Below are 26,154 nucleotides of genomic sequence, written 5' to 3'. Positions count from 1 at the left end.
GAGGTCTTTCAGCTTTGACCACTGCACACCAGACAACTCCATGTCTGCCTGCAAACTGCCTGGCCGTGTATCCTATCACAAATGAATTACAGTCTGCCTCTGTTCGCACAGCCTCTTAACCATATGCAGGGTGGAGTTCCACCTTGTTGCAACGTCGATAATTAGGCGGTGCTTGGGAAGGTGGAGCAATCGCTGCAGCTTCTGCATACGACTGGAGTGTACGGGCGACTGGCGGATGTGCGAGCACAGTCTTCACACCTTATGGAGCAGGGGTGTTAACTCCGAATAATTATTGAGGAAGTACTGCACCATCAGGTTCAAGGTGTAAGCCAGGCAAGGTATGTGTCTGATTTTTGAAAGGGCTATGGCTGCCACAAAATTCCGGCCGTTATCGCTAACTACCTTGCCTGCCTCAAGATGTAGACTGCCCAGCCATGACTCAGTTTGTCGCTGCAAGTAGTCAGCCAGTACCTCCGCGGTGTGTCTGTTGTCTCCCAAACACATCATCTTCAGCACAGCCTGCTGATGCTTACCACTAGCTGTTTGATAGTGGGACACCTCGTGTGCAACACTGGCAGCTGCGGATGGAGTGCTCGTGCGACTGCGCTCTGTGGATGAGCTTTTTCTTCTTCTTCTGGAGGAGGAGGGTCGAACGCCTACAGCCAACTGTTTCCTATACCATGGGCTAGGCAGCACTGTCCCACTGCTGCTGTCCCCTGTGGACCCTGCATCCACCACATTAACCCAGTGTGCAGTGATGGACACGTAACGGCCCTCTCCATGCCTACTGGACCATGCATCTGTTGTGAGGTTCACCTTTCCACTCACTGATTGCTTGAGTGCATGGACAATGCGGTCTTTCACATGCAAGTGGAGGGCTGGGATGGCTTTTCGCGAAAAGAAGTGCCGACTGGGTAGGTCATAGCGTGGTACTGCGTAGGCCATGAGCTCGTGGAAAGCTTTGCTTTCAACCAACCGGTAGGGCATCATCTCTAATGAGATTAGTTTGGCAATGTAGGCATTCAAAGCCAGTGTACGCAGATGAGAGGATGAGTTCTTTCTTGTCCTACTCAGAGTCTCTGGTAGGGTGAGCTGGACTTGAGAGCTGCATATGGTGGAACTAGCGGTGGACAGGGCGGACTGAGAGAGGGTTGGTGATGGTGATGGTGTTGGTGGTGTTGCTGATGGCCTAGATTCAGTCTTTTGTAGCAATAACATTGTGATTCCATGACTGCTTTGCCCTTGCGACGACACCTCGAAATTTGCTGCTGGTGGTGTGCTCACCGGTGGGCTTACAGTGGGGGAAGCGATGTAGCGTTGCTGACTACCTCCATTCGGAGCAGGTGCTCATGTGGTACGTGAGGTTTGGTAGTCCGTCCACGCTTGCAAGTGCATGGTGGTTAAATGTCTGAGCATGCAACTGGTATTCAAATTTCTCAGATTTTTCCCTCGGCTAAAGGTCTTTGCGCACTTTTTACAGATAACTTTTGCCTGATCATTAGGATTTTGTTCAAAAAAGTGCCACACTGCACTCTTCCTACTATGGAAGGCATTTTGAGACCGTGAACGCTGTGCTAATTTGACCGTCTGGCCAAGCTGTCCTGCAACTCTTTTGTTTTTTGTAACACGTTTTTGGACTGCTACGGTCCTGCCAGATAACAGCTGTTGCGATGTCATTGCCTGCTGTGGATCCTCCTCCTCCTCTTCTGAGCTATTGGCAGCGGCACCCTCTTCCCCCCAATGGATGCCAATCTGGGTCAACAACTGGTCATCCATCACCTCCTCTTCAATTTCATGCGCACCTTCTTCTGTGTCACCGTGTATGGTGGTATAGTATGCGGGAAGGGGCACCTGAGTTTCATCAGGGTCTGATTCTGCCTCAGTACACTGCGAGGACAATGTAGTGCTCTGAGTGAATGTACCAGCAGAAAAATCTAGCAGTGGCTGTGCATCAGTTCACTCCATGTCAGATTAATCTTGGACTGGGGAATTCACGATTTGACTTCAAACCCAGGCATGGTATGTGAAAAGAGCTCCATGGAGTAATCGGTAGTGTGGCCTGCCACATCCTTCACTTTTGGTAGGGGTGAAGGACACAAGGAAAGGTGTTGTTCCTGACCAGGAGCCTCCAATGATGACTCAGTGCTTTTATTTTTTGAAACTTCAGAAGAGGAGGCGAGAGAGCTGGAGGCTGTGTTAGCAATGTAAGCCAAAACTTGTTCCTGAAGCTCTGGCTTTAAAAGTGGCTTACCTACTCCCAGAAAAGAGAGCCTTCAAGGCCTTGTGGAGCCAGACGATGACGCAGGCTCAACACCTCCTGCCTTAGGTGCTATTGTGATTTTGCCACTACTAACAGATACAACACCACCACCACCACCAACGGGACCAGCTGGCAACCCCCGCCCACTTCCATAGCGTCTTCCACCATACTTGCTCATTTTTGTGAAAATGTACCCAAAATACCACCAGCTATATGGTACTGTAAAACAAGGTAGAAGGTGTATCTACTATGGGTGAGAATTTGAATCTCTCTATAGATTTGAGGATGCAGAACTATTGTCTCTGGCCCAGTAGAGATTACACCTCAATGTAACAGGCTGAAATTGGATGGTGTATGACAAGGTGTAGGGTGTCTATAGGATTGGTGAGAATTTGGATCTCACTATAGATTTGAGGACGCAGAACTATTGTCTCTGGCCCAGTAGAGATTACACCTCAATGTAGCAGACTGAAATTGGATGGTGTATGACAAGGTGTAGGGTGTCTATAGGATTGGTGAGAATTTGAATCTCACTATAGATTTGAGGACGCTGAGCTATTTCCTCAGGCACAGTAGAGATTACACCTCAATATAACAGGCTGAAATTGAATGGTGTATGACAAGGTGTAGGGTGTCTATAGGATTGGTGAGATTTTGAATCCCACTATAGATTTGAGGACGTTGAACTATTGTCTCAGTACCAGTAGAGATTACACCTCAATGTAACAGGCTGAAATTGGATGGTGTATGACAAGGTGGAGGGTGTCTATAGTATTGATGAGATTTTGAATCTCACTATAGATTTGAGGACGCAGAGCTATTGTCTCTGGCCCAGTAGAGATTACACCTCAGTGTAACAGGCAGAAATTGGCTGGTGTATGACAAGGTGGAGGGTGTCTATAGTATTGGTGAGATTTTGAATCTCACTATAGATTTGAGGACGTTGAACTATTGTCTCAGGCCCAGTAGAGATTACACCTCAATGTAACAGGCTGAAATTGGATGGTGTATGACAAGGTGGAGGGTGTCTATAGGATTGGTGAGAATTTGGATCTCACTATAGATTTGAGGATGCAGAACTATTGTCTCTGGCCCAAGAGATATTATACCTCAATGTAACAGGCTGAAATTGGATGGTGTAGGACAAGGTGGAGGGTGTCTATAGGATTGGTGAGATTTTGGATCTCACTAGAGATTTGAGGACGCTGACAATGATGCTCTCAGTCCAAGTATGGACGCAGGCAGCCTAATAAGCAGGACTGCTGCACATTGCACACACAAAAGGGTGGAAAAATGAACCCTTGGTAACTGCAGAAAAGAGGAAGAAAAGTATTTTTGCTTTTAAAAAAAGCAGTTTGCACAGCAGTGTGCAAACAGCAATGCAGCTATCAGGGAGCCTTATAAGGCAGCCTAATAACCAACAGAGCTGATGCACAAAAATAGAGCCTTCCCTGTCACTGCACACAAAGTGTTGTGTTGTAAGTGGAAATCGCTAACAGCAGAAGCAGTTTTTTGGTTCTTCTTCCCTGCCTAACGCTCTCCCTTATTCAGAATCAGCAGCTGCAACCTCTCCCTAATGCTAATATCGGCAGAAGTAAGATGGCGGTCGGCGTACATGCCCTTTTATTGCCCCTGTGACGCCACACAAAGCAAGCCAATCACTTGCATGCCCTTCTCAAAGATGGTGGTGACCGATGCCTATGTCATCGCATTGCCCACAGTGTGCATCCTCCATCATTGGCTGAAAAAGGGCGCTGGAAGCATCTTTTGAAACGCGACTTTGGTGCTCTGGTCGCCGACCTCTTGGCCGACCTCACGCTATAGTCGGGTTTCGTTTCATGAAACCCGATTTCAGCGAAAGTCGGCGACTTTTGAATATGACCGACCCGTTTCGCTCAACTCTAATTATCATTATTATTAGCCGTAGAAAAAGTGGTGCCAGTAGGCACTTTGGAAAAACTAAAGTGTTGGAATTGAATGGATGATAATTTAGACATTGCATTGGGTATCTTCTATGATCCCATTTCCACAGATCTACAGGTGATCCATCCTTATGCATGTTCCTTATACATCTCCCATTATCTCATGTCTCCACACTTTTCTAGACCAAAAGGTATTAATCTTATAAGTTCCCTGATGTCAATTGTCCTCTTGTTTAAAGGCAATTTTTTACCTGACCCAAAACAAACAAAATATTGCTCACATCTATGATTATTTTACTCACTTATACATCGCCATTAATTCTACAGCACTTTACAACCATTATCATCACTGTCCCCATTGGGGCTCACAATCTAATTACCCTATCAGTATGTCTCGGGAGAGTGTGGAAAATGGAGTAGTCAGAAGAAACCCACCAAAGTTGGGGAGAACCTTCAAACGTCTTTGATGGGACACCAACGCTCCGACACTGCAAAGCTTCTGTGATGACCACTAAGTCACCGTGCTACCTTTTAATTTTAGTCCAGAAACCTTAAAAACTGAGCAACAGTTATTGAAATGTGTGGGGAAGGAGGTATTTCTTTAAAGGGCTTGTCTTATGAAGACAACACTTGCCTTCATGGATTATAAGGGCATATACAGTCATATGTTAAAGTTTGGGCACCCCTATTAATGTTAACCTTTTTTCTTTATAACAATTTTAGTTTTTGCAACAGCTATTTCAGTTTCATATATCTAATAACTGATGGACTCAGTTATATTTCTGGATTCAAATGAGGTTTATTGTACTAACAGAAAATGTGCAATCTGCATTTTAACAAAATTTGACCAGTGCAAAAGTATGGGCACCTCAGCATAAAAGTGACATTAATATTTCGTAGATCCTACTTTTGCAAAAATAACAGCCTCTAGTCGCTTCCTGTAGCTATTAATGAGTTCCTGGATCCTGGATGAAGGTATTTGTGACTATTCCTGTTTACAAAACAATTCCAGTTCAGTTAAGTTTGATGGTCGCCGAGCATGGACAGCCCGCTTCAAATCATCCCACAGATGTTCAATGATATTCAGGTCTGGGGACTGGGATGGCCATTCCAGAACATTGTAATTGTTCCTCTGCATGAATGCCTGAGTAGATTTGGAGCGGTGTTTTGGATCATTGTCTTGCTGAAATATCCATCCCCTGCGTAACTTCAACTTCGTCACTGATTCTTGCACATTATTGTCAAGAATCTGCTGATACTGAGTTGAATCCATGTGACCCTCAACTTTAACAAGATTACCGGTGCCGGCATTGGCCACACAGCCCCAAAGCATGATGGAACCTCCACCAAATTTTACTGTGGATAGCAAGTGTTTTTCTTGGAATGCTGTGTTTTTTAGCCTCCATGCATAACGCCTTTTTGTATGACCAAACAACTCAATCTTTGTTTCATCAGTCCACAGGACCTTCTACCAAAATGTAACTGGCTTGTCCAAATGTGCTTTTGCATACCTCAGGCGACTCTGTTTGTGGCGTGCTTCCAGAAACGGCTTCTTTCGCATCACTCTCCCATACAGCTTCTCCTTGTGCAAAGTGCGCTGTATTGTTGACCGATGCACAGTGACACCATCTGCAGCAAGATGATGCTGCAGGTCTTTGGAGGTGGTCTGTGGATTGTCCTTGACTGTTCTCACCATTCTTCTTCTCTGCCTTTCTGATATTTTTCTTGGCCTGCCACTTCAGGGCTTAACAAGAACTGTACCTGTGTTCTTCCATTTCCTTACTATGTTCCTCACAGTGGAAACTGACAGGTTAAATCGAGACAACTTTTTGTATCCTTCCCCTGAAAAGCTATGTTGAATAATCTTTGTTTTCAGATCATTTCAGAGTTGTTTTGAGAAGCCCATGATGCCACTCTTCATAGGAGAATCAAATAGGAGAACTACTTGCAAGTGGCCACCTTAAATACCTTTTCTCATGATTTGATACACCTGGCTATGAAGTTCAAAGCTCAATGAGGTTACAAAACCAATTTAGTGCTTCAGGAAGTCAGTAAAAAGTAGTTTGGAGTTTTCAAATCAAGAAAATGATAAGGGTGCCCATACTTTTGCACCGGTCAAATTTTGTTTAAATGCAGATTGCACATTTTCTGTTAGTACAATAAACCTCATTTGAATCCAGAAATATAACTGAGTCCATCATTTATTAGATATATGAAACTGAAATAGCTGTTGCAAAAACCAAAATTGTTATAAAGAAAAAAGGTTAACATTAATAGGGGTGCCCAAACTTTAACATATGGCTGTAGATATCATAGAAGTGGGTTCCTCACTCATGATCATAGTCTACGAGCAAGAATTGAGAAATTCTTGGTAAGATCAAGTGTTGAAAGTCATGTTTGAACCTTCTATCCTCAACATCATTTGTTGAAGGAGAGTCTGGAGGTCCCAATACACCTTAGATGGTCACCAAGTTTGGCCAAAATCAGCACCCAGCCATCATTATTCTGGTAAACTGGCTTAAGCGTTTCGAGCAATAAAATGCACTTAATCTCCTAGACCTGATCTGATATTGTATTACATTGACATCCACTATGTTGGCTCTGGTATTACCCAACATAATCAGTTCATTTTTCCTTTACTTGCCCAAACCCAAGCTTTTTCGTATCTAGAACAGGAAATTTTTAAGAACCACAATGTCTGGTCACATTGCTATAAACATAGTCTAATCCAAAGCGCACTCTGATGATCTTCGGTGCTCGTGTCTGAGATGACGTCCTCAGCAAACAATAATAACGAAGGACCGGCACATGGAGCACCCATGAGTGACAGTCCTTCATTATTACTGGTCAAGTTGCTATAAAATAATTGCGCTTTTCTGATCAGTATTAGTGACAATAATCGTTTAGTGCAGAATTGTCCCAGAAACAGAACTCGCACATGATCAAGTTGTCATCAGGCGCCTACTCAATAGGAAATTGCGATTTAGAGGAGGACACCTCCATAATTAATAGACTGATACCATAGAAATATATAGGTTTATCAATGCAAATTGGAAGTTGTACTGTGACAACCAGATATTTCTGTAAAAATAATAATTATCATGACTGACAGAAGAAATGTTTCAGCTCGTTTGAACATTATATAAACTGGAGAAGTGGGCAGCAACTAACAGAATGGTTTTTAACAGGGAGAAATGCAAAGTACTACATCTGGGCAATAAAAATGAAAAAAGCATATATAGAATGGGAGGAATAGGGCTAAGTGACAGCACATGTGAAAAAGACTTGGGTATACTAATAGATCACAGACTAAATATGAGTCAACAGTGTGATGCAGCAGCAAAAAAGGCAAATGCAATTCTAGGATGTATTAACAGAAGCATACAGTCTAGATCACGTGAAGTAATTATTTCCCTCTACTCCTCTTTGGTCAGACCTCATCTGGAATATTGTGTCCAATTTTGGGCACCACATTTTAAAAAAGACATCAACAAACTGGAGCAAGTTCAGAAAAGAGCGACCAGAATGGTGACCGGTCTGCAAACCCTGTCTTATGAGGAAAGGTTGCAGGATTTGGGAATGTTTAGTTTGCAAAAGAGAAGACTGAGAGGAGACTTAATAGCTGTCTACAAATATCTAAAGGGCTGTCACATTGTAGAAGGATCAACTTTATTCTCATTTGCACAAGGAAAGACTAGAAGCAATGGGATGAAGCTGAATGGGAAGAGACACAGATTAGATATTAGAAAAAACTTTTTGACAGTTAGAGTGATCAATGAGTGGAACAGGCTGCCACGAGAAGTGGTGAGTTCTCCTTCAATGGAAGTCTTCAAACAGAGGCTGGACAGACATCTAACTGGGATGATTTAGCGAATCCTGCTTTGAGCAGGGGGTTGGACCAGATGGCCCAGGAGGTCCCTTCCAACTCTACGATTCTATGATTCTATGATTGCTGATAGTATATTATCGGTACGGAATTAATTGTATCTTCAGCATCAGATTTTTATGATGCCGTCTACTGTGATAAAGAACACATGGCTCATTTTATTTACTTGTATCATCAATTACTCATAGCGCCGATGGCATGAATAATGGCACATAACACTTCCTTGCTGCTTAGATGTACTGTACCAGTAGTGCTGTGCGTCATCAGATGCGTCTCATTTCAGTTCATTTGAGACGAGATCACAACATACACCTTGAGTCCTGTCAGTGTTAATATTAATCAAAGCAACAGTTCCTTAGGTAGTGTGCTGGAGACACCGATATGACCCAGTGACAAGTGTGTCGTTTGTCCTTGTAGAAGAGATGAAGCAGTTTTATGTGCTGGATCCTATGTACAGTAAAGGCATCAAAACTACAGAAATGCAATGCAAGCCAGAAATGAATCAGTAGTATGCAATAACAGCATTTATCAGCTTTGTACATATGCATCATGGCTAATCTCTTTCATTGGGCCTTCTAGACCCCACTGTAAACACTATGGCCCAGAATCATCGTTGCCTTTGGCCGGTTTTTTGTCTGGTTTTGTGTATTTTGCTCCATATTTTGTTCATTATTCTTTTTACGCCTATTTTTTAAAGTCTATTTGATACGTCTTCACCTGTGTTTGTGGTTTTTTTCTGCTTGGTGGACGGTGTTTAGCGATTCCAGTTGTTTTAGGCAAATTGTTTATCTACGACCTTTTAAAAAGGCACTACTTCACGCCAGCCCCCCCCCCCCCCCCCCCCCCCCGCTGGTGTAATTTTGAGTACGCCGCTATTTTGGCACAATTTTTCTAAAATGTGTCTTTTTTTTGCTGTAATATGTTGCAAAAACAATTTAAGACAGCAAAAAAGACAATTTTTTTTACTATGCTTCAAGTTCACAAACCACGAGAGCCATTTTAAAAAATGTCCGGCAAGGAATACCATGAGACGAAAATGGGAGGTGACTAAAAAAAAAAAAATCTGCAAATGATGACTCGGGGGCCTATATCCATCCTATAATGCATTATAATGAAGCAATACAAGGTGTTCATCTAAATAAATTCACAAGAGATGTTTTCCCCCGGAAACTCTTCCTCACCTGTCTGGGGGATTGTGTTTGGCATGGCAGCTCAGACTCATTGAAGTAAATCCGTGGAAGCAGAAATGCTTATCTAGCAATGACTAAAGACCTGGAGAGCTTTTATGGGAAAGAACAGGAAATCCACAGTCGCAATTATCCAACCTCATAGAGTAAGGCCTAGTGATGAGTTAACGTGCTCGGATAACGTCTTATCCGAGCATCTCAGGTGTTATCTGAGTATCTTCGGCGTGCATGTATATTATTTTCTAGTTCCCGCAGCTGCATGATTTACAGCTGTTAGACAGCCTGAACACATGCGAGGATAACCTGTTTGTTAGGGAACCCCCACATGTGTTGAGTCTGTCTAACAGCCACAAACCATGCAGCTGCGGGACTCGAACATAATATACAAGCACCCCCAAAATACTTGGCTAACACCCGAGCATGCTCGGATAAGACATTATCTGAGCCCGTTCGCTCATCACTAGTGAGGCCTCATTCACACATCTGTGTTTAAACATGTACTTGAAAAAATAATACCATTGTCAATCAGTGCATTGCATCAGTGTGCCATCTATGCAATCTTATTACCATCAGTGTGTCATCAGAGTGTCCGTTTTTACCATCAGTGTGTTGTCAGTGTTTTTCACAGATGCAGTAACCTCTGTTAAAGCTAGGGGGCACTGTATATGCTACTCAGAATATTCACGTGGGCGTATGTCTGAACGCCCAAGATAAAGCCTGTATGTGTCTGGCTGTATGTAATAGGACCTGTAGTGAGGTCATAACCATCTGATCCATACCTCACTTGTGGGTGTGGTCACATACCATATAGTGTGACTGAGGTCGGGTCACATGGGATTGTGTGTTTGAGTGGTCAGAGTGCAAGGTCCCAGAAGGCCTGTGTGTGTTGAAAGTGTCTGAGAATAAACTTTCTGTAGAGCACATGGAAAGGCCCGGACCTGGTAGAGTCTGTGACGGCTCAACGTAGGGGAACTACTGCCCGGCTGTGGGTCTGGAACTGTAGACGGCCTAGTGAGCAAGGCACTGTCTGGAACGGTGATCCCACTGCAGCCACTTCCCTGATAACCCGTGACCGGGGTCAGTAAGAGACTGTGTATGCTGTAAAACTGAATGTTTGATGGACACTGTACTGGAAGCTATATGCTATGTAGTTCATGAAGAGCGGTTTATGCTGCAGTTTAATAAACCGAATGAACTGTTTAACCCTGAGTGTCCCTGCGTATGCCTCAAAGTCCGGCCAAGTGAGTAAATCCCCGTCCACTCATATGGTGGATCTATACAATATAGAAACAAATAAATGACAAAGCTTCAACTATATTTCTAAAATCTCATTCACAAGGTACTTTTTTTCCATTGAGTTTCGTGACCTTTGGTGCATTTAAAAAAACTGCATCAGGTCAATGCTTTCAGCGTTTTACTGTTGCTTTTCCCCATTGAGATCTGATTGGTTTAGCTCCAAAAAAATGTACTAAAAAATGCATTAAAAAGGCATCAAAACTGCATAAAAATGTAATTTTATGCTGCCTTTTTGTGCAGAGAAAATGCATCAATAAAGAAATTCTTTTAACATGATGGTTGCTGCCCTCGTATCTCTGCACAAGGTGCATAGCTGCAGGCAGAGAGTAGATTGCAGTCGCACCTGGGCTCTGGCATCTGAGAGGCACCGGTGGCCCCTCTGCCATGGGAGGAAACATAAGGAATGTAATTGGCGTCTGCTGGTAGAAGCTTTGTTGTAGACTTTGCATTGAGGCATGGTAACTTCAGGTGACGCCTCTGCCTCCATTACATATATTCTGCCTTCTACAGACGGAAGCCATTGACTACAATTGTTACTGTGCCGGGTCATATAAAAATAAAGCGTTGTAAGTAAGTGAATGTAGTCAGGGGAGCGATGAACATTTCTCCTGATCATTTCATGCAAAATCGTCTAATTTAATTAGAGTTAATAAATGAAACATATGAAGATCGAGTCTCGGAGCTCGTATAGAGAGATCAGTAATTGCTACAATGTTCTTGGAGTCTTGTAATGATACAAATAGTGAATTATTTCGCTTTACAATATATTTAGCTTTTCGAGTTTCGGCACAGATTAACTTCTTTGGAAGATGCGCTGACGTTATCCATTGTGATGGCAATGCTCTCTTACTCCTCTGCTGCTGGAAAAAGGGAAAATGTATAAAAGCGGCATTTTGGGGAGACATCTCTCTGTGCAGTCCATATCTTTATCTAGGCAAGATTTTCAGTTCTTCCCATTATTAAGTTGACTTTACCATCTTCTTTGAGAATACCACCAGCTAAAAGACCATTTTTCAATGCCGTGGTAGTTGATCATCCTAAGGGTGCTTTCACACTGCACTTTGTCCTAAGTTCATTGGTCCCGTCGGGACTTATGTCCAAACCCCCTGCAAAACCCGATTTAGGTGTATGCTCCGACAGGGCCTTTAGCTATTATAGCGCCAACATGTGCTCTGATGTGCATCATTTTCGGATGTATACGCCAAATCGAATTTGACCCCCCAGACACAATCTTTTAGATCTGTGTGTCTGCATCCACAAGACATTTACGCCCCAAAATGATGCACATCAAATGTCCTGGGTGTGTCAGAGGCTTCAGACAGTCGTACTGCATCTGGCTGCAGAAGGTCTCTGCGGTTGGCCTTGCAGACTGTTGGCCACCTCTCCTGGCCTTAATGCAGTCACCTGGATCTGAGTGTTTATAACTCCCAACTTACTGTTGGAGTTGCAAGTGTTATTTTCTATTTGCACTTCCCTGTTGAGTTTTGGAGCTGCAGCAGTTGGCTAGTGTCCTCTTTGGCATTAGTAGGATGACGGTATTTCTCTCTGAGTCTACTCAAGCTAAGTTTCCCCTTATTTTGTGTATCCTAGCTATCTTTAGTGTTAGTGGAGTTCGACCAGCATTTACCCCTTCCATCCCTAAGTAGGGCTTATTGCTAGGGTCTGACAGGGACTAGTTATCCTGCTCGGCGATAGGTGTGGAACCTATTTAGGGTCTATTAGGGTAGACAGGATGATGTTAGATCTGCCTAGGGGTCTCCACTCTCCACCTCCCCAGTGTTGGACACCTCTTCTTCCCCTTATCCCTTTGTGTTGCACTTAGTCTGTCCTACACTATATGTGACATCAAAGCACACGTTGACTCTGTCAGGAGAATTTTAGTCAGTGGTCCTGTTGCCACATACACCTGATTCACCTTTTGCAGGGTGTTCGGATGTAATCCCCGGACGGATCCTCTGTCGAAACTCGTTGTGGTGTAACCCCATCTCTCATCTAAGTCTCTTTCCTGCGCTTCTAAGAATGTTTTTCATATTCTCAGTGCTCCTATCCTCCATCTGAGGTTTTCGTCTGGAGCTGTGGTGGAGACCCAACATCCTGTCTCCCCCTGGGTTGCTTCCTAAGCGCTCCTATATGACCGCTCATTACTGACTCTGATAAGGGAAATATGTGACTGACCAAATGAACTGACGGCTGCGATGGCTGTCTTTGAAGACGGGTTCATATTTTGGAGGCAATTCTCTTTATTCGATCATATCTTTGCATAATGGTAAAAAAAGGCATAAAGTTTAAAAAAAATAAAAATAAAATAAAAAATAAAAAATAATAATAAACGATAAAAATAATAAAATAAGATTAGAGAAGACATAAAGGTTAAAAAAAAGAAAATTGATTAATAAATGATAAATAAGTAAGAAATCAATGATAAAAATAAGAAAATAAATCAGCTTGGAGATTCGTTAAATCCTCACTTCACGCTAAGTGCATTTTCATCTGTAGTGAAGATCAATATCATACACAAGATAGCTGAATCAAAAGGAGTTCACATAATCTCTCATCGGACATTGCATTATACCTGCACTTGCACACCTGAAAAGGAAGCACTTGTACGTGTGCGATTGTTTCCCAATGACCCGCCAGCCGTCTCTAATGTGTAAATTAAACAAAAAGCAGCCAGTCATATGTGAAACATTTAAAGCATCGGCAATCACATGATCATCTGTGTCAAAATTAATGCGTATAATGCATCCTCACAATGTTCAATGAAGCTGAAAAGAGTATAAAATGCTTTGTGGCATCAGCAGTCGGAATCATCATCAGGAAAGATCTGAAACTTGCTTTGCTGAGAGCATCATTGTGTCCATTTTCAGACGTACACTTCACGGTAAGTTCTTTCTTTTTACCATGCCATAAAGTGGACAAGATTAATGCAAAAACTATGTTAAAATATAGCATCTGTATTATTAATATAATATTACTGATAATTTAGGTTACTTTGCTCAGTCAGACTTTTTTTGTGTTTTTTATTCATTTTATTATGAATTGCAGCACTTTTGTCTTTTGCTGATTCTGTCACGTATTTTATGATTGTAATACATATTTAGATTTAAAATATATATATATATATCCTATTTTAGCTTTAATTCTTTTCATTATTTATAATTTTTGGTGAATTTGGGGTATTTTTCTTTATTAAAAAAATTGCATTGCATTCATTTTACATATTTATCTCACTTTGAATACTAGATGTATGCAATATATATATATATATATACATATATCTATCATGTATATAAATAGATATACTTTTATTCATCAAGCTTGTTTTTTGTTGTGTTTTGTTATATATTAGGGTGCCAAGGAAATGCATGTTAAAAATTAAGTAGCAAGTTTTTGAAGGTCTTACCTCCTAATTTTGTTCCTTTTTGGTGATTGATATTTTATAATTTTCTTTTTTTAAGATTAGTTATCATTTACTGGTTGCTCAATGGCACATCATATTGTAGTTTTAAATGTTTGTTTAGTATTTATCCGTCATGCATATTCCGCGTTATGTATGGTATGTCATCTATTTTGATAGATCGGGCGTTTCTGAACGCGGCGATACCAGATGTGTGTATATTTTTTTAACTCTTTCATTTTCAATGGGGCGAAAGGGGGGGTGATTTGAACTTTTAGGTTTTATTATTATTTTTTTTTAATTTTTAAAAAAATTTTTTTTAACTTTTTTTTTTTTTTTTACTAGTCCCCCTAGGGGGCTAAATGAAATAAATGGAATAATTCACATGCCTTGAGCAAGTGGTAAATCTAAATTTAATGTCAACATATATTACATGGTGAATCCTTATGCCAAAAGGACAAAAGGAACAAATTTGAGGGGTAAGACTTACCAATTTGCAAAGTTCATTTTTCCTTGGCACCCTAATATATATATATATATACTGTATATATATGTGTGTGTGTGTGTGTATGGTGTGTATGATTCGGACTAAACATGCATTTCTACATTCAGTCTATGTCTTTATTGTACATTTCTTGTTGCAGGATACATCCAAGCTTAGAATAATAATAATAATAATAATCTTTATTTAGCGCTAACATATTCCGCAGCGCTTTACAGTTTGCACACATTTTCATCACTGTCCCCGATGGGGGCTCACAATCTAAATTCCCTATTAGTATGTCTTTTGGAATGTGGGAGGAAACCGGAGTACCCGGAGGAAACCCACGCAAACACGGGGAGAACATACAAACTCCTTGCAGATGTTGTCCTTGGTGGGATTCGAACCCAGGACCCCAGCGCTGCAAGGCTGCAGTGCTAACCACTGAGCCACCGTGCTGCCCATATTAGAATATCAAATATCAAAATATCTATCACACTCTTAAATTATACAAGCCTCTTACAATATATGGACATTTCTGATCCCAATGAATCAGTCGTTCTGTTAACGGACTCTGAGGGCCATAATCCCAGAAATCAGATCCATAACATTGTTAAAATGGCAAATAAAATAATATACGCTATAAGTTATAATTTCTCTTCTTAAAATAGTTATTATAAAAAAATAACATTTGACTTCACATCTTTTCCAGAAAATCATGAAAAGCATTTTCTACATGTTGGGGCTTCTTTTCATGCTTCTACAAGGAAGTTTCCAAAATCCAGTCCAGGAAACAGAAGACAAATCCAGGTATACGCTTAGAGTTTACTAGAAAATATCTACCTGCTAAATCTCCAGTCTTTAAAAGTCCATACGATACGCATTATTACAGTGTCAAACTTTTTATTCCATATATCCTAGATGTTTTTGAATTTAAGAATTTTCCATGAAGCCAAAATGTTGAAATGAATCTTAATTTAGATATTCATTAGCGGAATGTTCGTAGTTTCCAACAGTTCCACTACTCGTTGCTTCTGAGCTACTTTATGAAGTGCGAAATGCAGTCTATATTTTTCCATTAGATTATTAAACTTGTTGATGACTTGTTGACGGGTGGGCCCTTGACTGCTGGGACCCCATCGGTTGGCAGAACTGGAAACTTTTATCCCAGTTGGAATGGAATTCCTCATTCTGCCTATTGGTGTAGGTCCTATCAGTCAGATCCCACAGATCTTGAAGTTATAATCCACCCGATGGATAGGTGATAACTTGTTTTCCCTGGACAGCCCCTTTATGGTTTATTTAGATTATGGTAATTATTCTATATTTTGTATATAAATTATATCTACTCTGTAGCTTCCCATTTGGCCGGTCACTGACCTTACCATCCCTTCTGAACAAATGTATAAAACGGGACTGATATCTTTAAAGGTCTTTTTGCTAAAGGGGTTTAACCCATAAGGCAAACTGAAGCCATATCTATGAGATACGCCACCATTTACCGATCCTCAGAATGAAGAACAGCACCTCTGATTGATCGTTGCTACTTTGTGAAAAATTTTGTGCACCATGATGCTGTTTCTTGTGATTTTGGCATAAATCAAGCTGGAGAGACCTCAGTCATTTTAGTATTATGATCAACGGGATCCTTAGAAGTCAGACCAACTTCTGACATATCCTAATAATAGTTCAAATTACTCCACTGAACACTTTTTTCATGTGAAAAATGACATTACTAATCAACTGTCAGTTGTTCTGTCAATATCTGAAGGTGTCAGAGATCAGACTACCCCCCACGGTCATTACGTTGTGGCACGGTAAGATAAGATGGGAATGCCCCTTTATCGACAGACATTTTGAAAAACTTTTTCCAATATAAGCAATGTAAACCAGAGTTTTAGTTTCATCTTAGTAAATAACCGAAGGTTTAGGCAGAAAAAAAAAGTCTTGCCGGTCAGATACTGTAATCTGTCTAATAGAAAAAACATGTGCGGTAGGCTTGTCTTATTGAATGTTCTGTACAGAACAAGTCATAGAAACCACATGTTCATAGCTCCTTGAAGACTTTGCATTTCTGAGAATTGTGATGTACGTTGCGATGATGGGATCATTACAGCGTATAGGCATTGGTTGGAAAAGTTATATCTGCATAATGTAAATCTTTAATGACATTTATATGGTCTCTATTACATAAGTCAGTTGTTTTCTACATCGGAAAAATCATGGAAGAAGTCCTCTCCTTATAACAAATAAAAAGGACCCAGTAGTTTAAAGTAATGATAGTGTAGATTTTGTAGAAAAAAATGTAATAGTAATATAAAATTAAATACTACTAATAATAATGTAAAATAATATAATAATAAAAATACCATAATAAAATAACACTAAAATAATAATAATACTAAAATAATAATCAAATGTTCATAATATAATATAAAACTATTTTACTTTGTGTTTTGCTCTTTGTTTTATTAAATAATCTTAGTCTGAATTGACATACATCAAAGAGGTGGCTTAATTTGATACCCCTGTAAAAAGCAAACAATAACCTGCCAAACATATTCAATAGACCCAAATGAACATAGCATGCAAGGTTACTTCAGTCTCGGCTGACAAATTATCAAGACCATCCATGTTAAAGACAAACACTTTTTTTTCGGAAAGAATGGCACAACAAAAACAATTAACAATGAGGTGACTTGTGCCATCACCTCTCCTTCAACTTTTCCAGAAAAGCCATAAGGGAACAGGAATGTGAACTAGACTTTTTAAAAGAAATGAACTGTAAAAAAAAAAAGATTAATTGATGGTTGAAACAATATCTAAAATATCTACAAGTAACTTTTGAAAGAGCGTCCAAGCACTTGGGTCCTCGAGCGTACAGGCGGCTCAGGTCACACTCTCTGTTTTCAATTTTGTACGTGAACTACCTCCAATATTACCTACAGGTGTAGAAGTCGGCGCTATCTATCCCCTCAGGGTTTTTTTTAATAGCAATCTATATCACAAATTAAAAAATTGTATACGCAGATCAGTCAAAGCCGCAAGGACTGAAGCACTAGATGATTCAGATCACCACAATGAAGTTAAACGTCACTCACAAGGCACATTTACTAGTGATTACAGCAAGTACCTAGACTCCAGGCGGGCTCAAGACTTTGTCCAGTGGTTAATGAACTCAAAAAGAAGCGGGTAAGAAATCTGGAGACCACAGCGTGTGCCTTTTGTTTGAGATAATTCAAGTCCGGGTCCCTCTAAGTCCGTTACCCTTGAGTTAACCTTGTTTGTTTTCACCACTCTACCGTCAGTCCTGTTTGTCCAATCAACCTCACCATCGATGTTCAGAAATCCCACTTGTGTCTCCTTGTTTGATTTTTTTTTGTGGTGTGTGTCCAATGTGATGATACACTGGAGATGTAATGGTGAATTTTCTGCCAGCATTTGATCTGTTGTGTGCCATGATGGATCAGCAATGGTAATCTTGACTATTTTCAGGTGGTCTCAATGATGGAATTAAAATGCTTCCTATCTGTAACACTTCTGGCCACTCTTTTGGCTCAGAAGATGCTCATTAGGATGCTTGACAGTGCACATAAGTATGTACACCCAGTGTCTTGAACATACATATAGCCCCATTGCACAATTGATGATTACTCTAAAAATGTAGCTTTTATGACATATAAATGCCCAACATTGTAAATTCACTAAAATGTAGACTTTTTTAATTTAAAAGTTTTACTTTTTTAAACTCATCTGAGTAGACCAATTCTAAAAGTAAAGAAAACACAGAAACTCCATCTTGACTTTTTATTATCATTTACCTCTACTGGAACTAAATCAGTGTATTGAATTAATTCAGATCGATATTACAGCTTTTTGCCAAATTTTCCAGTCTTAGGATGAGTTTTACCTAAGCGCTAGTATATTAATAGTGTGCCGCGCACCCGAGATTCGCACTACTAAACTGAGATTTGGTGCAACTACAGATGAAGCACATAAAAAAAACCTCATGCTTAACTAGAACTTACCAGAAAGTCATTACGATTTGACGTAAGTCATGGGCAGTTTTATCGCAGATCTCGACTGTGTTGCACCCATTTGCCTGCTATCATAAAAACCCTACTTAATCAGTGCAAAATAGAGGACAGTCATCCAAAATTCAGCTGTGGATGATTCTCACATGTGTAGTGAATATAATATTAGTAGTTTACTTTGGAGAACAGTGCACAAATTTCCCATAAGGTTCTACTCTTCACTTTTGAACATTCCAAATTTCTCGCTTAGCTATTAATACAAGTAAATCCTTAATTAGTGCAATTACCGGCTCATATAATGGTTTACAGTAACTCGAACAACAAAGAAGGTGGTTAATATTTGTGAGATGGGTAAAAGTTCATAAAAGTTTTCATATTTACTTAAGATGAAGCATGTTGTAACCATTCATTTTAATTATACTTGCTAGCAATATACAGAACTTCTATTCTCGGGGGTTACTGGGTCAAATAAATCCAATATTGTCCCTGCTCACAAAATAATATATTAATAAAGGAGATGTCTAAGATTAGGAAAAGGGTCTTTTTTTTCGATAACTCTTGTTTATCCCCATATACTGTGAGGACTGTAGTAAGTAACTTTTCAATAAAAATTCATACAGCGGCAACATAGAGCCACACGGATACAGAGACATGAGTATATTTTTGTTTTTACCTTTTTTTCTAGTAGCTCTGATCACTTTTTTTTGTCTAAGATTGTAAAAAAATGTTAACAAAGGATACAGTCTCGCGCGTTTATAGAGCCATTCAAAATTTTAACATAGGGTATATTCTTCCGAGGCTATCCATTACCATTTACTGGAAATCTGAGGTTCCTTGGAACCTTGTTAGGGGTCCTCCAGAAGATGGCAACATCAAAATCTGTTACTTTTACAACATAAATTTTATACCAGTTTTATCCTGAACACAGATGCTTGCCGTGACAACTAACATACCTGACCAGCATATGGAAATATTGTCCCTGCCCCTTCACTAAGCTTCTGTGATATACTCTAAGAGTTCTCCGGAAGTTGAGACATTTTTACAATGGGTTCCCAACAGTAGTGAAGTTGGGAATCACCGTTATAGACATTAGATCTGTCCTATTGACCCAGAAATTGTCCTGAATTTCTATTTATCATTTTCCTGACATGGGGGAATATGTGATCTTCAGTTTAAACCAGTCAAAAAATGTGAACAGGTTTAAGACCTGCAGCCGGGGTATACATAGGGCTAAGTGACCCCCACCAAGGATTGCAAGGGTCCCATTCAGGTAATAGTTGATAATACTGCATCTGTACCAACCTGAGATGAACGGACTTGGGGAGATTCAGTCAAACTGGCCTGGGCCCACTCTCTCAAGGGGCCCCATAATTATTATTATGCATTACTTAGATAGCGTCATCATATTCTGCAGCTCTTTACAGACATTATTGTCGCTGTCCCTAATGGGACTCACAATCTAAATTCCCTATTAGTATGTCTTTGGAGTGTGGAAGGAAACCAGAGTACTCGGATGAAATGCACGCAAACACATGGAGAACATTCAAACTCCTTACAGATTTTGTCCTTGGTGGGATTTGAACGCAGGACCCCAAAGCAACAGTACTAACCACTAATCCACCTTCACATGGTCTGCGTTGAGTGTATGTACTCCCTCCATATAGAACAAAATTCTCAATATTATATGTGTTATGATACTTTTGTTAATCACTTTTGTTATGGGTAGAGATGGTGTGAATCGATTTGCAGGAACTGGTCTAGCACACACGTCAGTAATCTGTGGCGACCAGATGGGAGCCCTGCAAAAAAAACCTCTTACCTGATGGCATCACTGAATTCTCTTTTGGTTTACTAACATGGTCATCATTGGGGCATCATGCATGATGTAATGTTGTGCTAGATTGGCTAATCAAAAGAAGAGCCTCAGATTCCAACAGGTAGCAGGTGGTTCACCGGGCTCCTGACCAACGGCCACAGATTACTAACATTGCCGCTGGACATGGTCTTGGGAACCAATTCATACCATTTCTAACTATGGGTACAACTTTAATTCTTCAACTTGTTTTTGTAGAGGAATATCAAGACGTAATGTCCAGTTTGAAAGGCATGCAGAAGGATCATATACCAATGATGTTACCCAATTTTTGGAAGAAAAGGCAGCCAAAGAATTCATTGATTGGTTGATAAAAGGAAAACCAAAGAAACAGTAAGAATGATTCTCTGAATCCATTAAACATTGGTTTCAATACCATTTTCCATATTGTCAACAAGTTTCACACTTCCATTTCTACTAATAATCATCTAGTAATAATCCATATAAAAAGTTACCAGATATGTCTTTATATTTTTTTTATAGATTTTTTCTTATAATCTGTATAATCTGAACCTAGAAATACAAGTTTCCTTTGGTAAATTATTATATTAATTAGTTTATTCTTCATTGAGAGAGTATTTATCAAAATAATAAATCTAAAATCAAAAAATTTGCAAATATACAAAACAGATTGTGGAAAGACAGATATCCTTTTAAAGAGTTGATATAATGGGGTGTATAATATAAGAGCTGATATAATGGAGCTGAGATACTTTGGCAGTAAGAAACCCTCTTTGCTTTATGACCCTTGTAAACGCGTTTTAGGGTTTTTATTAGCATAAGGCAAACTATCGTGATCAAAATCCCTCTTCGCAATCTATTTTATAAAAATAATTAAAAAGAGAACATCTTTAAAAAAAAATCTAAAGTTTTCAATCATTTACCAATCTAAAGGCCTTTTTTTGTTGTTTAGGAGACTCGAAAGGCACGCAGAGGGAACTTACACTAGTGATATGTCCAGCTTTTTGGAAGAAAAAGCAGCCAAAGAATTTGTTGATTGGTTAATTAAAGGAAGACCAAAGAGAAAGTAAGAATTTTATATTGTTTAACTAAATAAATGCCGAATGTCGTAATATCAATAATAATAGCTTACTGAATGGGAGGAGACACAGATTAGATATTAGAAAAAACTTTTTGACAGTTAGAGTGATCAATGAGTGGAACAAGCTGCCACGAGAAGTGGTGAGTTCTCCTTCAATGGAAGTCTTCAAACAGAGGCTGAACAGACAACTGACTGGAATGATTTAGCGAATCCTGCTTTGAGCAGGGGGTTGGACCAGATGGCCCAGGAGGTCCCTTCCAACTCTACAATTCTATGATTCTATGATTCTATGATTCTAATGTTATTTCGTATTTTCTTCTTTTTGCTTTTACTAGTAAAAAGCCTTTTGAAGGTAGAATTGAAAAAGCAAAAATTTCAGCTGATCTGGACAGAAATATTTAGACCAATAAATGTAATCCAAGCATAACTTTTCTGCCAGATACAATAAAAGAATAGGAAAGTAGAGCAAAAAACTATAGAATAGTAACTTCCAATGGCTTTGTTGAAAAAAAGATTTTTCAATTAGTCAAAATCTTGGAAATAATTTGTACTTTAAAACAGAAAACATAGTGGCAACTAGCACCCCAAAAAAGCCTAAGACTACACTCCAGCGCACTTTACATATATACTTATTCAATGCTAAGAAACTTGTACTTTAGTTCAGTTACTGTTTTACATTCTTTGTACATTTACATTTTGTCGATATTTGGCTTTTTGTTTTATTCTTGTTACAGCAGTTTTTTGACGTGTTTATTTCTCTTGTAAGTTTCGCAGAGGTTTCTGATGCAGATGACTTGGACAGAAGACACGCTGATGGCAGTTTTACCAGTGATTTCAACAAAGCCCTCGATATTAAGGCTGCCCAAGAATTTTTGGATTGGATCATCAACACCCCAGTTAAAGAAAGGTAGTTATGTTATATATTGTACAGGCAATTTTAAAGCCGGTGGAAGAGAGAACTTGGTCCTGGAGTTTCTGCACCATCTCTCTTGCCAGATAACACTCAAGATGTCCAAAGGCCTTCTACAACCCTAGCACCACGTACTCTCATCCACTTTACCCTGTATTGTTTTCCTGGAATTGCACTCATCAAAAGGTCTTCTACTGGGTCAAGGGCGTGATGAAGGCCTAGAACCCGAAACGTCACCTTATGTCAATCAACTACAATGGTGTAACATTTGGGTATGAGAAGCAACTAATAAAACCACTCGAGCAGATTTGTGCCTATTGATGTGCGGTTCCTCCAAATGACTTTATTATATAGATTAATTTAGGAGCACAGTGGTCCGCTCCAGAAGAACCAGCAACCCCTTTAACAATCTACAATCAGCTACAGTGTTCAATCCACATCTCTCTAATGTACTGGAGAGAGAGGCAAACACATGTGCAGCAACCTCTCTTATTTTGGACTTGGTATGTTGCTCTTCCAGCCACCTTGTTATGTAGTGCTGAAGTTAGGGCATCCCCGTTCTTATGATAGGCGAAGTGAAATGGCTTTAGATAAAATATTTATGCTATATATTTTCTCAATACTTATTTGATTTCACAAATCATTCCTAATGTACCCAGTTGTACCCAATCTTTTTGTGCTGTTAAAATTGGACCATCTCAAGATAACTGAGCTGTTTGGTGGTCAATTGTGCTTCTCTCAATCTACGAAGCAAAATAGTCAAGTATTAATTTTTAACCAGAGAAACTTGAATGGATTATATGGAAATTGCATCTAGTTCTACAGAATAATCTTCACCGATATTATTTGTAATAATAGTGCCGTCTCATGTGGTAATGTGGTCTTTGAACCTCCTTAGCCACCAGAGCTTTGGTGCAGTTGTGTCTCTGCGCCCCCTATTTCTCTACCACTTCATATTCTTGCTAGTACTTGTAGATATAGAATATTCATCTGTTATTCCTAATAATACGGAAATAATCACTTTAGTGATAACCTCAATGCATCTTGAATGATCTTTAAACCCAGCATAGCGCAAAGTCAGCTTCAAAGAACACAACAACATTACCATAATAAATAGTGAATGTGTTCTAGAACCTGTGCTCTTAGGACTTGTATGTTTGTAGTAATGTAGGAATTGAGAAGAAAAACAAATCCTGACAGCTTTCGCTGGCAAGTAAACAAAAAAACCTCTGCACTATAATGATGATGGAGAACATTCTCCATCATCATTTCGGTGCTGAGGCTTTTTGTCCACATAAAGTCGAGACAGCGGTCCTATCCTCGAACACATACTCTTCAGGAGCAGAAGTGATGGTCTTTCCTCCAGAATCCAGAAGCTTTTTCCGGCATTCCCACAGACAAAGAATGGAGTTGAGGTCGAGCATGCGCATCTCTGCTCATACTGAGTTGTGCTGTGCTTTTGAAGATTGATGGTTCAGGTCGGTGACATGGCTATGTTGCTTGCCTGACTTGCCCACTTTTTGTGCTGTTAGCAGAGGCAGCTATGCCTCTGTAGCATCAGAGGAGTGCAGCACTTGCAAGCCTTATTGGGAAGAGCTTGTAAGCATTGAAGTTCTTCAACGTGTTACTTGCAAGCTGTATAGAAAATAGCCTGCAAGCACATGCTCCTTGTCTAGAAAACCTCTGAGGTGACCAGTAATCTTGGCAATGTCCAGTACACCATTGAAAAACCCTCCTTTCCTGTAAACAGAGAGGATTTTTAATAAGAGGTGAATCGCAAAGTTTCCTGCTTTTGCAAGTTTACCCATTAATAAACAACCCTTTAAATCCTTTTCATACTTCCATTGCAAATGTCCTGGGGCCTCTGAACTGAACACTCCCCAATTCCTTGAGTGATGGCTGTAACATCGATCCAGGGCAATGCTTGGACAGTCACAGTATACAATATGCTCCCACGCTCACTTCAATGATGGCTGTAGGTAGCAAGAATTTCAAGGGCGGACATATTATTAGTGCAGCCGCACTGGGACCCAAAACATAGGGTGCCCATTCCTACCATCAATGCAAGTGGAACTCTGCATCATGATGAGCTAATGGACTGCAAAGAGTCCACACACTGAATTCCTTTTCTGTCTGTGTCCAACTCTGAAGAATTTGGTTTATTACCTCTATGACTATGCATGCGATTTTGGCCTCTGAATCAGAGAACTGAATCTCCAACTGCTATAAATATGTGTTAATAAATCATTCAGTCTTGAAATTTGGACTTATTTACAGTAATATAATATTAAAAGTAGGACAATCCATGATGCCGAAGTGCCCTGTAAATCTATCAAATAACTTTTATTTGTCTACTATTACAAGTGCTTCCTCCTGTTAAAGACAAAATATCTAAAATTAAGTCAAAGGTTTCTGGCTGTGTATTAGAAACGTAACACTGGGAATATATTACAGTCACATATCTATACGTTCCGATTACCGTAATCGTAGTTTTTTTGTGCTTGAATGGAAGGCAGCATGAGATCATTCCATAAAGACACAGCTTACAGAAATAAATTAAAGACTGTTCTGTCTATGGCCTTCTGGGCATATAGATACCCTAGAGGCTAAGAATTTCTCTTTGATCAAGAATGGAGATGTGGTGCAAACAAGCAGCTCTTGCCTTGGGGGAAATATTATTTTTCACGGTTGCCGTTACAGGACTAATGTATGGCCAGATACAAGGTGGCCACCGAACTATTGACGAACCCTACGATGTCCTGTTATGTAAACTATATCAGTATGTGTTATCTCTACATTGGACATTTATCATAGAAATTTAAGAAAATTGTGAATTTTACAGAATTGGTATTTATATCTTTTGTGTTTTTTTTTTTAATGAAGGGATTTGCTGGATGAACAATAAGAAAACAGAAGATCTTCAACAAGGAACCTACCCGGCTGTCACTTGAAAATGATGAATTTGTGTTGTGTAAATTCAAGCAGGTGTATCATTAAGCCATACAGTATAGCTTTGCATGCAAAGTAAAAAGAAATTTACAATAGTGTTTTCTTGTTGGGGAATGACACTTAGAGCTGATTCTACTAAAACACACATCAACCATAAAAGGTTTAACGCTTTCGGTAATGGTTGGGCTGGTATTGTACTTAGAGCACATGCTTTGGCTGTCCTTCCATAACTATGAGGGCTTGAATCCAGAAGTGCCATTTTCTCGCCCAATTATTTAAAGAAAAAAAAGAAAAAAGAAAAAAAAAGAAAAATATAGTTCTGAAAAATATATCTAGTTTAAATAAAAAAGATATAACTTATTTTTCTATAAATATAAACTGTACATAGAATTGACTCCAATCATGTCACAAAAGGTTACCCTGTTTGAAATGTTTATTACAGAAGTGGTAAGCTTTCAAAATATTAACTAGCAGCCTTAAATAAAGTTTTTCAAGCGTCATTTTCATTGTTGATGAATTTGTAACTTATCTGGAACTAATGCAATCATCACCTTAACAGATCACTAAAGTCTTTTGGACAAAGTAGTCTAAGGCCGGTGTCCCACTTGCAACTGCAATGCGAGAAACTCGCGTGAGTCTCTCGCCTCAATACCCGGCACTGCCGCCGGCACTCGGGACCGGAGTGTGCGGCTGCATGTATTTCTAAGCAGCTGAACTCTCCGGTCCGATCCGCCGGCGGCAGTGCTGGGTATTGAGGCGAGAGACTCACGCGAGTTTCTCGCATTGCAGTTGCAAGTGGGACACCGGCCTAACACTCAGGAAATTTACTGTAAAAATTTCTGCAAATGAAATCTGTCCCATGCATAAAGTAGCTGTTGAGGTTAAAAATGACAGATCCATCAAGTCTAACCTATAAT

General features: G+C 39.7%; 1 protein-coding gene across 3 annotated transcripts; it reads left to right on the top strand.

The window, feature by feature from the left end:
* The first annotated feature begins 13,305 nt into the window (after positions 1-13,305).
* Positions 13,306-25,737, top strand: GCG (glucagon). Of its 3 annotated transcripts, XM_073545239.1 has the most exons (7): positions 13,306-13,432; positions 15,142-15,239; positions 17,460-17,621; positions 20,535-20,669; positions 21,250-21,363; positions 22,145-22,285; positions 25,172-25,737. In XM_073545239.1, exons 2-7 carry the CDS (start codon positions 15,148-15,150, stop codon positions 25,191-25,193), a joined length of 666 nt encoding a protein of 221 aa, XP_073401340.1. In that variant the 5' UTR covers positions 13,306-13,432; positions 15,142-15,147; the 3' UTR covers positions 25,194-25,737. The 3 variants fall into 3 exon arrangements, with proteins under 3 accessions (XP_073401340.1, XP_073401342.1, XP_073401341.1); XM_073545241.1 differs by lacking the exon at positions 17,460-17,621; XM_073545240.1 differs by lacking the exon at positions 25,172-25,737 and having other exon boundaries at positions 22,145-22,289.
* The last annotated feature ends 417 nt before the right edge of the window (positions 25,738-26,154 follow it).

Source organism: Dendrobates tinctorius, unplaced genomic scaffold (genome assembly GCF_039654945.1).
Source record: "Dendrobates tinctorius isolate UK_male_01 unplaced genomic scaffold, ASM3965494v1 ptg000143l, whole genome shotgun sequence".
Classification (NCBI taxonomy): Eukaryota; Metazoa; Chordata; class Amphibia; order Anura; family Dendrobatidae; genus Dendrobates; species Dendrobates tinctorius.
This window is presented reverse-complemented; position numbering and strand designations above follow the sequence as displayed.